This window comes from Aulonocara sp. 'chitande type north' Nkhata Bay, linkage group LG15, assembly GCF_057382095.1.
Source record: "Aulonocara sp. 'chitande type north' Nkhata Bay isolate Kocher_YH1m ecotype deep benthic linkage group LG15, A_spYH_male_GT1.1, whole genome shotgun sequence".
In the NCBI taxonomy this organism is placed as follows: Eukaryota; Metazoa; Chordata; class Actinopteri; order Cichliformes; family Cichlidae; genus Aulonocara; species Aulonocara sp. 'chitande type north' Nkhata Bay.
In genome coordinates, this window is record NC_141358.1 from 38074647 (window position 1) to 38089652 (window position 15006).

General features: G+C 44.2%; 1 protein-coding gene across 6 annotated transcripts in view; it reads right to left on the reverse strand.

Moving 5' to 3' along the window:
• Positions 1-15006, reverse strand: part of ephb3b (eph receptor B3b) — a 57995-nt gene that overhangs the window by 8083 nt on the left and 34906 nt on the right. For 2 of the 6 annotated variants that reach the window (XM_086263280.1, XM_086263278.1), the window contains exons 4-14: positions 13473-13628; positions 12219-12554; positions 9268-9392; positions 8617-8779; positions 8138-8246; positions 6580-6632; positions 6302-6424; positions 3786-4033; positions 2985-3200; positions 1840-1989; positions 1337-1536 (exon numbers count right to left, since the gene is read on the reverse strand). In XM_086263280.1, the coding sequence (XP_086119406.1) occupies positions 1337-1536; positions 1840-1989; positions 2985-3200; positions 3786-4033; positions 6302-6424; positions 6580-6632; positions 8138-8246; positions 8617-8779; positions 9268-9392; positions 12219-12554; positions 13473-13628 (1879 nt within the window). Of the gene's footprint in view, positions 1-1336; positions 1537-1839; positions 1990-2984; positions 3201-3785; positions 4034-6217; positions 6437-6579; positions 6633-8137; positions 8247-8616; positions 8780-9267; positions 9393-12218; positions 12555-13472; positions 13629-15006 lie in introns of all 6 variants that reach the window. The other 4 variants (XM_086263279.1, XM_086263275.1, XM_086263276.1 and 1 more) reach the window with 3 other exon arrangements.

Sequence of the window (15006 nt, forward strand, 5' to 3'; positions counted from 1 at the left end):
AAATTGGCTTCAAAAGGGGTCCAGACTTATGCTGGCCACATGTTAGCCACAAGCACAACGCAGCAGGAAGGCTGGATAGTGCTGTGAGCTAGCTCGTGAGTCCACTACGAGCCGAACTTCATGTCATAAAAAAATGGCTGCTGCATTAGTCAGTGGTTTGGCCTTTTATGCAGTCATTGTTTTAAAAAGTTTGATGTTTCTTTCTTTGCTTGTTCTGACCGATTGAGCTGCAGCAAAGGATAGAAATCACCGAAGCTCACGCGGGCAAATATTCAGTCAGGTCAGGCATGTGCAACTCCCGCAGTCAAAGTCTTTAATGTCAGACAGCGTTAGCTAACCTCCAGCCACCCTTCAGTGCCGACCAGGACGACTGTAACATCTTTTACTCCTCCCTTGTTAGGTCTATCGGCAGGAGGCCACCTCTCTGCTGGCCCATTTAAAATCTCGTTAGTGGCTAATTAAAAGGCACTCTCATCTCTTTTTTGCATCGCCTTAATCGGGCTAATTAACCGCAAGCTTAATCTTCTAAGAGCGTCGCTCCTGTGGCCAACCGAGACCCTGGTTTCCCCCTTGAGCACAACCCAGGATTGTCTCCGTCCCTCCCTCAAGACAGAAAGACCCCGATGCAGAGACAGATAGGTAGGTCAGCCCCATCAGCTTTGTGCCAACTCGTTCCTCCAAATTCTTTCCAAGAAACCAATTGGACGGAAAGATAGTTCAGCTAAATGTAGATGTGACACGTCGAGCTCCCAGCTGGCGATAAAGCTGCTTTAAGGCTCGAATTGAGCAATGGTAATTTGGATTTGTATAACAGCTTACCCTGAGCTTGTGCAAACTAAAGAGTTGAATGAGATGATATCGGAACAATAAAAAAGAAGCCTGTTGCAGATGATTCAGGAACATTCATATCCACTATTTAAACTTAGCAATACTTGCAGAGTTCTCTTCCCTTGGTGCTAATGAAATTGCCTGACCAGCACTCTCTTTACTGACTGAGTTTCTTAAATCAATAAACTTAACTGACTGAAGGTTCTTGTTATTATATTACACCGCAAAAGCCAAGCAAGCCTAATCCGCCATATGACTCAGGAAAGGTAGTCATTACTAATATCCATTTATGCTATGACCATAATTATGCATTATTAATACACAGAGCATTACACTTAACAAGAGCCCTCAGGGGCATTTAGAAAAACACCCTCACATTTAAAGTCCCCTTCTATGATAACACGTTCCTCAGCATAAACAAGCATTTACTGCAAATCTCCACTTGACATGGCCTTCATACTAATTTTGACTTTAACGTGACCAATGTGCTTTTTATATTAAGGCTTACCCCGAGGACTGTGTGCTGTTGGTGACTACTTTGAGACTGGCAGCATTGCGAATAAGCTTATCCAACGTGGCCACGATCTGGGTGAATTTAGGTCGTAGGTTCCTTTCTTTCACCCAGCAGTCCAACATGAGCTGGTGCAGAGCCGTCGGGCAGTCCATGGGTGGGGGCAGTCGATAGTCCTGCTCCACGGCATTTATCACCTGGGGAAGGACAACAGAGAAATCCCAATCACTTCTAATCACAGAGTGTAGCGCAGAGGGAGGGCGGACAATGCGAGAGAGGCGGTCGATGGAAAACAGCACGGCAGAAGAGAGTGAATGGTGGGAATTATAAAAACCGGGGATAAAGGAGGAAAAAATGGCTTTGGTTATTCACAGAAACAAGGGCAAGCAAAAGTTGGAGCTGTGGGTGGATGTGTGGTGAGAAAAAGAATGGCTCTTCCACATAAATGGAAGAAGAAGGTGGTTTCTTATATATAAGCATAAATTCTCTTGTGATCTTACATCTTGATTGCTCATGTCCCAGTACGGCCGCTCGCCATACGACATAACTTCCCACATGACGATGCCGTAGCTCCAGACGTCGCTGGCAGAGGTGAACTTCCTGTAGGCGATTGCCTCTGGAGCGGTCCAGCGAATGGGGATCTTCCCTCCCTGTGGATATGCGAATGAGTAGGTGAGCATGAAATACTGGAGAGATGGAGCGCAAACACAGTCACACACATACAAGAGGGAAAGAGAGGGTGAGAAAAAAACTATCCAAGGGAAACGTTGATGCACAACAGATGGGTGCATGCCATAGAACCCAAACACCGCATTCACACAAGGTTAGTCAGACGTTTACAGACAAATGACACGTGCAGAGAGGTGAAACTTTAAGGATATGAAATGTGCAGCACAGTGCATTTTTCAGTGTCATTGTTAATCCTTTTCATTCAACTATGTACCCGATAGACAGTTGCTGACTCATACTAGGAGTGTCTCTTGGAGTAAAGAGCACAAAAATGAACACAACTGCTTCCTGCCATAAGGAGAATTGACCTTCTGCACGCCTCCTGACATTGTTCTGTGCTTTATCTCCTTCTTTGCTTTACTATACATGGATGTAAAAAATGGTGAGCGTCTTTCATATCGGGCCGAATCAGAGCTGAGAAGAAAAAAACAAAGCTGTCTTTATACCATCGTTCATATTCATAAGTCTATTATCCTCAGTATACCCTTTCAGACATAAATCCCAAACTGCTTTGCCAGTTGAAGAATATTAGAGACTCCAGCAATTTGTCAACAACCGATTTTGTAACGTTTCTGGGACTCTAAAACAAATCATGTGTAACACCTGCGTGCGATTGGAGGTACTCTTGTGATCTTTAAATTTCACGTATTCATTAATGTCATTAACTGGATCATTCCACACCCTTTAATATAGACTTCTATACCCTTAACTGTTCTTAATTTGTCCACGTGTCTGTGCCACAGTGACAAGAAAAACCTCTGATCTTGTGGGAACAGACCGGGCATTTATTGGACACGATGATTAAAAGAAAACAACAATAATGGGTTGATGTTGGAACAACATATGTAGCCTTTTTAAACACAGGAATACAGACAAACACAAAAAGCAGTCAAATGTAATATATCCACTAACTCACCAGTGAGCTGGTGTAGGTTGGATCTGTGGGGTCATCCTCAAGGAAACGAGACAGGCCGAAGTCAGATACCTTACACACCAGATTACTGTTAACCAAGATGTTACGGGCAGCCAAGTCTCTGTGCACGTAGTTCATGTCTGACAGGTACTTCATGCCTGCTGCGATCCCACGGAGCATGCCTACCAGCTGGATCACTGTGAACTGCCCATCATTGAGCTAGCAAAGGAGGAGAGAGTGACACGTATGAACTGCATTGCAGATCAAGGATCCATTTTCAAAGGAGAAAACAGCCTGTGTGCCTCTTCTTTCATGGTTTAGCTCATGGTTATTTCATGGTTTAGCTCTCTATATTCAGTGTCTTCTACACTTTTTTATGTCCTCTTACCTATATCTTTAATCTCTCATCATCTCACGCCGTAATCTCCTTCTCTTTTCTACATGCCCATTCTATATTCTTCCATTCTCCATTATCTCTGTATCAGCCCCCCCTCTTTTCTCTGGCAGACAGTGTATGATGTGACTTTGAGGCAGAGATTCATTGGAGACTGAGCTCTGTAAATGTCACCAACTGCCAGAATACAGGATTTGTAAGATATCCATAGTGAGCTCTGCAGCTGCACTTAAGAAGACCTTTTAAGGTTGCAAAGACAGTGAGATAACTGCAAACAAAAATCCAGCGGCTTTGGATGGGCTTATTTACCCAGTAGTGTTGCATCACTCATAAAATCACATTTTATACAGAGTAACAAATTTTAAGGCTATTCTGGTGTGTGCTTGTTTTTTTAATTAGTTTTTTCTCACCCTCAGAAAAGAGTCCAGTGCTCCATTCTCCATAAACTCGGTCACAATCATCACCGGACGACTTTTGGTGACCACACCTTCCAGGCGGATAATGTTGGGGTGGTCGAACTGGCCCATGATGGAAGCTTCAGATAGGAAGTCTCGCCTCTGCCTGTCGGTGTAGCCCACCTTGAGAGTCTTGATGGCTACGATGATCTCCCGGCGCCCGGGCAGCTTTAGGCGACCGCGACACACCTCCCCAAACTCTCCTGCGAGAGCCCAGGTGAGACAGCCAGAAAAACAGCAAAAGAGGAGAGATGGAAAGACAGACAGAGAGAGAGAGAGGGAGGGAAGAGAGGCATGACGGAAGAGTGGAGGAGAGTGGGGGGAAAGAGGGAAGAGGGGACAGTTAACTGGTTAGAACCAAGGAGCCAGGGAAGGGTAGCTGGGGGCAGAGTGGGACAAGGGGGTGTGGGACTGCAAGAGAAGCCAAGACTCTAGGCCAGTCTTAAGGGATTGTGATATAAGGGGAGGCATACAGTGACTTTATACTGTTAACTTACATACTAAAAGAAAAACAAATGGTGAGTGAAAGGCATAATGGCACAATGTGAAATGACACAGGACTGGGAAAAAAAAGCATAACATTTTTAGGGTAAAGTTGGGTGACATTATAGGCCAGACTTAGGGTGATTACGGGGAAAGGGGGGTCAAGGGTTTGTGGGGGGGGGGGGGGGGTGCTAAGCTTCAGAGGGGCCGGAGAAGTGAGCACAGGAGGAAGAGATGGGTGGAGACAGAAGCTTGGGGGTTGTGGACGCTTTATGTTTACACTCTACACCAAGCGTGTGCAAGAAGCCAAGAAAAATCAGGTGATGAAAGTGATGCGTGTCAACACAGGTGCAAAGGTAACAAAGAGGGGGAGGTCAGGGAAGGCGGGGGCAAAGGGTTGAGGGGCATGGAGGGATGGATTGAGGAAGGGGGAGAGGAGAGGAAGGGGACAGGGAAGACAGGGGTTGAGGGTTTGTCACTTTAAAGGCGAATGCTGGGGAGCGAGGGTTTCAAGAAGTTGCCTCAGCAGTAGAAGAGCTGTCGTAGTAGTAGTAGTAGTAGTAGTAGTAGTAGTAGTAATGGTAGTAGCAGAAGCAAGCGATTCCCATCTCTGCCATCACAACGTCTTCCTTTTTTGGCTCAGAAACATATGCTAAAATATCTGAACCTCACATGGCACAGTCCTGTAGCTTTTAGGCAGAGATATAACTGTCAAATATATCAAAGACATAAAATATTTCACTGTCTACAACATCATGTGAGGGAGGGTTTCTAAAACAAGGGGGTTACAACCACATAGTGGATAGGGTGTGAGTACCAGGGAAAAAAAGGTCAAACATAACGATCCAGTAAAAATCCTCTTTTTAATTAAGAGGTTCTCCGGATATAAAAAAGTGGGCAGGGTTACAGGCAGCCAATCCTGGACTTGGAGCAATTTAATATATTTTACACCCCAACCAGACAGATTTAAACCTCTAGAAGAGTACAACAGATAAATATTAGCCATGGCTCTTAGAGACAGGAATTCCCCAAGCTTACACACACAAAACCAGACACAGAGCCAAAGAGCTGGACTTTAAGTCCTCTAAAGTACATATCCATTACAATCACGCCCTCGCAGGTTCACACAGTGCTCATTAAGGCAATCGCTGGCCAGTAAATCTCTCGATATTTCACAACATACACAAGTTTGTGAGCTACAGCAACTACAGTACATTTTCACATTACCTTCAGTCTTCCTTCTTTTAAAATTTCAATTTCCTTTGCATCAGTTTTGAAGTGCAGAGTAGTGCAATGAGGTATGAAAGAAGTAGAAAACAAGCCCACTTTAAGAGGTAGATAAGGTATCCTACAGCATTCCTGCCAGTAGCCAGATATAATTACCACTAGAATTACAACATCCTGCATTATTTCAATGATGGCAGCTGCTGAAACTCAAAACCTTAACGCTCAGTGTTTATCTGTGCACACGAAAGTTCAATAAGTGTGCAAAAAAACAGGTTTGTAGCTTATACTGGAAAATACATGCAATCAGATGGGATTAAACTCTCCCCTAGAGAAATCAATCCTGTCTGTATGGGGTTGTGCTTTTACAAAAATTTAATCAGTTATCAATAACTCTTGTGCCATATTTATTGCATTGCTCCCATTGCAGGATTGGGGTAATTTTTGCCTTTTAGGACATGGGTGAAAAAATAATCTACCATACAATGGGTATTAAAACTAGTTTAAACGCACACGGCGTGGTAAACGTGGGGGGTGCTAGAACTGTGAGTCACACTAACACAGTGCTGGACATCTGGAAGGCTAAAAAAACAAAAAACACAAAAACGTTCCTAAGAGGTGACGGTATGCGGTAGGGAGGCGAGCAAGAAGAGGGCTAGCGATGAATTGAGTGAAAGTACCGCTTGGTGTGAAGTCCTCTAATGGTATGGCCTGGAGGTGACTAGCAGTCTTCCCCCTGTAGCTCAGGAGCTTTGGTGGGTTACCTGCGCCAATGACCTCCTCGATCTTCACGCAGGACACATCGATCTCCTTGGCAAACTCGCGCACTGCCTCATTGGGGTCCTCGTAGGTGAAGGGGTCAATGTAGACCTTCATTCCCGGCGTTACTATTGGGGATTCAGTGGCAAGAACAGGAAAGTGAATCTCCGTTGCCAAGCAATAAATATTCAATGTGATATCTGTCTGATCACTTCTGACGACAGCGAGAAGCACAGACATGCTGCCGTTGGAACAGGCAAGCGAGCTTAGCGGAGAGACTTACTGTACTGCTGCAGTTTCTCTGTGTACTCTGACTCTGAACCGTTTCTCTGCTTTCTGTTGAGAAAGATGAAAACACAAACTGAGTCACGTGGTCCCTGCACAGTGGGACACAAACACTGCTGAGGAACAAAGGCACGGGGAGAAAACAGATCCCTAATAATGCCTAGTTGTAGCGTGAGATGCAGTCGCACTGTGATGTGGCATGGTAAATATGTGTAGTCTTTTTGTGCGCTGGAAGCAAGGGATACGCTGATAAAGATTGTATCAATGCCTAGTGGTAAAAATGATTCATACTCGGGGACTGTAGCGCAAGTGTAAACAAAAGGATATCATACTATTGTCTGAAGCGGCAAGTGAAAGCCATTCACTCTCAGTACCCCCCCCCCCCCAAAAAAAATGAGCAGCCGTGACAAAAGCGGACTCAAACAGCAAGCTCAGCTGTCTCGCTTTCCTCGCCCCGCAGACATCACACTGCACATTTCAATTCAATCTTGCTCTCTGGTTGTCAGTCTCCCTTTTCTGTTTTTATGAACTTATTTACTCTTGTCCTCTTATAGCCACTCAGTTCCTCCAGCTTCACCTCCATGCATCTGTCCCTTTCGCACCCAGCGGGGATGGGGTGTAGGCTCGGATACGGAGCTGGGTTGTTGAAATCACATGTTAATGTGCTTCCTTTGTTGTCTAACCAGTAACCGGGGCAAAAAATACCCGATGGTAATTTGCATTTTATTTTAAATTCTAATTTTCTTCTGGTATATGCCGAAGCTGTGTATTTTGTATCATTTCTATTTTTCTCCCTTCTTCTGTAGCAGTCAGAGCAGTGGCTAAGCCAAGACCCTGAGAGAGAGAGAGACACAATGTAGCGGTGTGAAAATTAGGGAGAGCGAAGAGGCAGGAGGGAGAAAGAAAAGGAGGGGGATCCAGGGAGATTATTATTCAGTCTAGCATGACCGATGCCCACGCTTGTCAGCAGCTGCCTGAACTGGCTTGCAGAGAGAACCCAAGTGGGCACCAGTCAGCAGTGGGTGCCAGCCTCTCGCACATATAGACACCCTCGCACGGCATTTTCTGCTTGACAAATGAATGGTATAAAGGATAAATGAGTGCGGTTAGACCCAGCTGATGTAGTGTCAGACTTTCTGAAAGGTAAGAGCAGCCACTTGCAGCTTCCCAGTCAATTGGGCTCAGCAGACAGGGGCGCATCTGGGTTCTTTGTGGTCGGGCAAACGCACAGTTGATTCTGAGTGCTGGGCCGTGAGGGCAGGCCTATCAGGCCCAACAGCTGCTCCACCATGCTGTTTCCACTGAGCAAAGTAGCATTTTGGCCAAAGCTGTTTACTATTCACAGATTCAGAAGGCTAATCTGGCATTCAGTGGGCTCACAGGTGGCAAAGCAATCCGCTGAGACTGTTCCGGGGCAGTTTGGAGGACAAGCAAACAAAGCTGACATTTGAAGCTATCTCGGTGTTTTGTTTTGTTTTTTTCAAATTGACGGGAAAAACAACAGTTTGGCACCAATGCTTCTGTAAGCCTTGCTGTTTTAGTAGCGGGATTCTCACCTCAGGCAGACAATAGCGATGACCACAACTGCAATGATGAAGACTAAGGTGGCGGTGGCTGATCCAACGATGAGCGGCAGCTGTTCCTGCAGCGACTTTGGGGGGTCAGCTTTACAAGATTAAAGAGAGAAGGTGATCAGTTAGTTAGTCAGTTGCCGCAAGCATCGACCAAACTAGCTGCAATCCAGCTCAGTACAAAAGTACGAGGTTTATTAATCTGTATACAGAAGAATCTGCACATCCTTTATAAAGTAGAGGAAGGGTATGGCTGATACACATACTGGCTGACCATAGGTACATTTTCATCAAATCATAAGTCCGTTACAAGAATTTCAGTTTTTTTCATTTCTCGCATATTGGCTTCTTACACTATAAACGCTTGAAAAAATCCAACACATCTATAAGCTTTGCATTGCACTATTTGTACAGACATATCCCAGTATATCCCCGGGTAGTAACGCAGGCGGGGTGTAACGTACTTTGGAGGTTGGTGCTGAAGTCGGCTGGGCTGCTGTAGCGACCGTAACCAGCGACTGTTCGAGCGCGGACCTGCACCACGTAAGGCGTACCAGCCTTAAGACCTTCAATGCGGGCGTTGCTCCGTTGGGCAGTCATGGTATGGGCAATGGCCTCACCCTGATCCTGCACATACAAATACAGGGATTAAACAACGCACCCCTGCTCCTCATTGTTCCTTCTCTAAAAGTTTTGATGTAGGTTGACAAAAAATATATAAAAAAGACAAGACCAAGAGAGAGAGAGAGAGAAAAGGAGTGCCATATCATAGCTGGTATGTTAATCTGACAGCAGAAGACAGCATATAGTGAGGACTGTGCTCTTTCCCCAAGGAAAACTCTAAACTTTCTGGGGTTTTAGAAACTTTTTAAGGCATGGATTGACAGAGGATGGGAGGGAAAAGAAGAAAAGGGAAGAGTACAACAGGGAAGGGATTGGAAGGATAGAAAGAGATGGAAAGAGTGGAATAAGAAGAAAAGGAAGCCTCACGGCCAACATGTGTTTATCAGCAGAGCCATTGTTTTCCACATTTACAGAAACACAGATGATACAGAAACCATGCGAGTCACTGAAATTGGATTGAATTACAGGCGTTCTCTAACATCGGCGCTTACCTTCTCATGGTACTTAATCTCATAATCCAGAATGATTCCGTTGGGCTTCTCTGGAGGCAGCCAGGACAGGCTCATGGTGCTCGCTGTGGCCGCCATCAGGTGAACTGTGGGCACTGCAGAGGGAGCTTCACAGGGGGAAAATAAATAAAGGGAAATCCGCTTTATTTATTGTTTTTCGTGTTATGTCTTTTGAAGTTCTGTGCCCTTTGTCTGTCCACAGAAGCCCAAATACAAAGTCTTAGCTGTGAGCTTTGTGAAAAGCTTTGGCCACTAGTTAGTATGCAGAGCCATTCCCGACTAATGCTCAAATTCTCCCTCCCAGAGTCCTAGGGGAACGAGAGGTTATGTCTAATTCTCCTGTAGCAAGAGAATCAAACTTTAGAAACTGATGGATAAGGTCCATGCAGTTCCCTCTGTCATATATTAACGGCGGGCGAGCTAAGGAACAGCCGCACATACAGAGTTTTGCACGTATGTGTCTGTGCACTTGCTTCACTGCTGCTGAGCTGTTACTCCACAATCTCGTTGAAATGTTTGAGAGGAGCTGTGCTTTCCTTTTTTTTCTCGGCTGTAGAAAAAGATCTTGTTCTTTAAGTGCTGCGCATGAATATAATATACAAATACAAAAATGTGCACACACCATACAATCTAATTATTTTATGAAACATGTAATCACTGGAGTTTCCCATGCTTAGTTTACACGTGCCGCATTAACAGTAAGCCCATGCCGCTCTTTCCTTTACTCCCTCCTCCACTCAGTCTACCCTTTTAACTTTACTTCACACCTTCCACTGTCTATCTCCACTATTACCTTTACTTGAATATAAATAATACACTTCCTGCTTTTTCAGTGGACTTTTCAACTCTTTTGCTTATCTTTCACTGCTATGGCCCTCCATCCACCCCCCCTTCCTCCAGAGTTTTATGACTTCTTCACAAGATGTCCTGTCTAACCAAGACAGATGTGCTGATAATCACTTCTGGTCAATAAGGAAAGTGAAGTGAAGGAAGTCAAGTGTTGCACAATAATATTATTCGATACTGTACCGCACTCATTTTAGGAAAATCCCTGGATCAGTGTTTCTCATTCCCCCATACCACACACCAGTTTTCGCTGGCTTTGTTAAAAACTTTTACATCCCATTTTTACATTCTTTCATCGTCCCCATTCCATTTCCTTTCTAACCTCGCTGCTTGTCTTGGAGACCAGACAACCTTCTGTTGCTCTGTCTTTCTTTCTGGTGTCTGCACCTCCCCTTTCCTGAGTTTTCCCCTTCCTTGTAAGTCCCATCTATTCCATTTCTCCTTGTCTCTCTTATTCCCCCAGAAGACAATGCTTCCTAGGCAGATCCCCTGGTTACTCTAGCCAAGGGATTAGGGGCCCTCCTCCAGGAGGAGACGTTGGGAGTAACCATGGAGGTGGCTCCAGGGGCTTATCACCAACCCAGTATTTATTTTGATTCTTAAAAGGTGACTGCACATGCAGGGATGGTCTTGGGACTACACAAATGGATAATCTGATCACAGATGATGCACTCTTGCCCTGTTCTTTCTCTTCACTGCTCCCTCCGCACCCACCTGACCCCAAGCACCCAAGGGTGGACACTTGTCCCTGTCAGCCCAGCGCCAAACCTCCCCATGAAACAATGAGGCCCTCATGTGGGGCTGGTGGGGCCTTTGGGTTCCAGACTCACAAAAAGAAGGCATTCCTAAAGAATCTTTTAGGAGTAGGCACACAAGGTCAAAGGTGAGGAGGACAAGGCCATGGAGAGAAGGAAAAAGGGTGGGGGAGGAGGAGCCAAGGAATAATCCTTGGTGTTTACTAGGCTAGCCGAAAGAGCAAACTTAACACAGCAGCAAAGAGTTCAATTTACAAGTAAAAAGAAAAACTGGAGTGAGTAAAAGTACATCACTGAGAATAGTGAGATTTCCTAGGTAACTGAAAAAATGATCATAATAGTCCCCCAGCTATAGTGTCAAACATAAGGCTCAGTGGCCAAAGACTCCAATCCAAGGAGGGCGTACATTCTGGACTTTAAATGTATTTGGAGTTTTTCCTTCTGATAAAGACCGTTCATATTGCACCAAAGTAGTTAAGTAATAAACAAACCATTTAAAAAAAGAAGAGTTCTTGTTTTTTACAGTATGTCCACAAAAAATGTGAATTAATGGAAACTTTCTAAACCTTTCGGATTTTTTTCTGTGATTTAAAACATTTATTCCTTATAATTTTAGCCCAAAGAATAATGCTGAAAGCTTTCTTTCATTTACTACAGCAGCTTTTCTTTATCATGTGGAAAAACTGAGACATACTGTTGAAACTGCACTTCTTTTTCTTATATTAAGGTATCTTAGGATACTTATCCTTTTTCACTGACAGGTGGAGTGTTACTGGTCCAATGCACGATATACAATTATTCTGACGTCCCTGGTCTACAGTCTCCCTCCATTTATTGATTTATTTTCATCACTTGGCTTATCAATAGCGGGTTCTATTACTCTGTATATCTATATATACCAGATGGGTTTAAAAAAAATCATCTCAGCTCTGATTGCTACATTGGCCTAGTTACTGTTTTTGCTGAGAGCTGAAGGATCGGTGGGTTGGAACCAGTGGGCAGCCAGAATACTAAAGGTTCCACACTTTGAATATACACTGCCTCGCTATTGCTATTTGCAGTGGTGTTAGCACAGAGCATGCTGTGGGCGTGTGAAAAAAAGGTCGCTTTCTAAGCTCATTCAGAAGAATGTCTTCCTTCTCAATCCCTGTTCAAAGGAAAAATATGTAGCACACTCCTACATACATACAAGAAATTGATCTCTGCTTTTTAGGCGCAGAGCGTATTCTCTGACATCCTTTTGTGTCTTTTCCCAGCCTTTGAAAGTTGGCATCGCCCGAAACATCAATGCTGATCTTTGCCAGGTAGCCACAGTGCTGAAGCTGCACCTACCGGCCTGATTTGTGGTGATGTTCACGGCGGAGAACTGGGGCGTATAGGGGCTCTTGTTGGAAACGCCGTTGACCGCCTGGATCTCGAAGCTGTACTGTGTGTGGGCTTGCAGGTTCCGGACCGCCACACGCCGCTGGGTCAATCCCAGGTGGCGCGGTGAGATGTCCACGTTGTCGTCGCAGCGCGAACACATTCCCCGGTCGGGGAGGCACTTCTTACAGATGACGTTGTAGAGGACATCATCGCGGCCGCCCAGGTCACGAGGCTCGCTCCACTCCAGCACGAGCGAGGTTTCGTTGACGCTGGAGATGACGCTGCGTGGGGCAGACGGAACGGCTGCAAAAGGAAGGATGGGATGAAGAAAATAGGTCGCAATGAGAATGCATTCAATCTCCGTGCACAATGGGTGTAAAGAAATTTGTCCTGGTGACAGCACAGAGACATCAGGACAATAGACAAAAGATTCATACTGGAAAGCACAGTTTATATATCATTACACACACATGCATTCATTATTCCATAACTGCGCTGCGGTATTAGTACATTTCTTATGCATTAACTAGACCATTTTCTTTTCTTTCACTGTAACAAGAGACTGTTCCAGCAGTTCTTCATTAAAAAAAAGAAAAAAAGAGGACAGGAGTTCAAATTTGAATTGCATGCTTATTTCCACTGTGTGTCTGTGTGTACAGAGTGCTTGGGGGCAACGAGCAAGACAAACTATTGGCAGAGTCTTGGCAATTCTTATCCAATTACCGGAGCCTTATCTCTCACTGCACTGTGGGAGAATCAGCCCCACACCCCAGCAACAGAAAAAAGGATCTTCTTTCTTCACTTCTGAATAAATTCACCCCTCAGTGTCTGTTTGCTTTTAATAGAGCCAACAGTAAAAAAAAAAAAAGAAAGATAAAGCTCACAAAAAAACAAGTGGGTTTCACTTTCCGGCCGTAGTGGGGCAGAGACGTTGTGAGTGCAGGTTGGTGGGAAGGGGAGGGGTTGGATGATAAAGTTGTGGATAACGCTGGGAAAGCAAGCAGACTTGTTTGCTGTCTGTGTGGCGTGGCAGGAGCATTGTGCTAGGAGCTTTTATCAGCAGTTGATGGAAATATCCAAAGACGTTTAATACACAATAACTTTAACTTTATGATTACAACACATTTGGCCCAGTTCTGATGGGAAAAATAGACTAGATGTAAGGTTGTCAGCATTAAAACGTACTGAGTTATACAGATGGCTGAAGGAAGCATTACTTACTAGTGCAGGGGGAGTCGGGAGAATCTGTGTCTGCGCGGTAATAACCGTTTCGACAGGAGCAAACACTGGCTGCTCCCGAGCTGGCACGGCTGTTGGCTGGGCAGGGCAAGCACAAACTGTCCCCCTGTTTGGACTTGAAGGTGCCAGGGCTGCAAGCTGATGGCAAAAGAGGGAATGATGAAGAAAGCATGACCAACAGCTTAAAAAAAACACAAACAAACTGATTTTACCACTATCATTTTAGAAAGTGTCTTACTCTGGAATGAAAAGACAAATTTTACTTTTGCCAATCCATGCCAATAGCCTGTAATTCTACTCATTTTTAGTGGAAAAAGTACTATAGTATTTGTAGTAGTCTCGGATCAATACTAGCACAATAGGATTGATACTTTGTTTCTAATTTCAGTATGTAGCCCACTGAATTGTGTTACATAAATTATGTTTTTGGAAGTGAAGAAAAAACTATACATCAAACATGTCGGTTTGTGTTGACTGCCATGTTCATTTTATTTATAGCCTACAGCACACTTAAACAACAGAAGCAACAGAAGTGCTTTAGAGGTAACATTGGCATCCCAGGTCTCCTAAAAACGCAGTGTCAAAAACATGAAAATCTGACTGGTGTGCTTATGTTATATTGATTAATTATTTTTGAATGTACAAATAACATTTACTTAGTGGACGATGTATTCAGAATTTGCAAAGTGAGGAAATCAGGAAATGCAAACGTGCAAACATAAATCTTTGTATACAGACAGAGACCATGTCAAAGTTTCTTTTTTTTAAAAATTGTTTTTTCTCTGTATTTCTACTGAGACTACTTCTATACAGGAAACTACTTTCAGCATAACTTTACCTAAACTGGTTCTTGAAGGCAAGTCAGTAACATGAAAACACTGCTAGGATTTGAAAATGCCATATCTCCATTTATAGCTGCTGTTTGGACGTTTATAACTCGTGTGATAAGTTACAGACGTGCAGGGAAACTGTAACGGCAACATTGTGATTCAGGACGCTTGGGTAGGCTCCATATCTTTCATAAACTGTCTTGTTAAAAGATGAATGAGTTTGCCGCCATGCCTAATAAAAAAAGAGAGGCAGGAGCAGGTAAGAGAGGCAAAGTTTACAAGGGCCAGTTGATTAGCTGACCCACTAGCGCATTAGCTCGTCAACGTCAAGGACAAACTGCAATGTTTGTCCTCCCCCCCGAATGATAATTATCGTCACAGATTCCATGTTGGATTTATGCTCCCCTTTGAAAACGACTGAGGTCAGAGGTCAAATTTACAGCAGACCACTTACTGCTCCTGCTGTTTTCCTGCTTCTGAAAGTTCAATATTAGCTCAAAACCACCAGCTGGCTGCACCGTGTACATTAGCACTGAGTATATTTGTTCTCCCACCAATTTGTCAGAGTTATCCACACTGCTGGCTAACAGGAAGTTTGGTTTGATAAACAGATAAAGAACTGACCTTGAATTTAGGTGTCAGAACAGTTTCTTTAAACAAATTTGTTCATATTTTTTCACCTAACA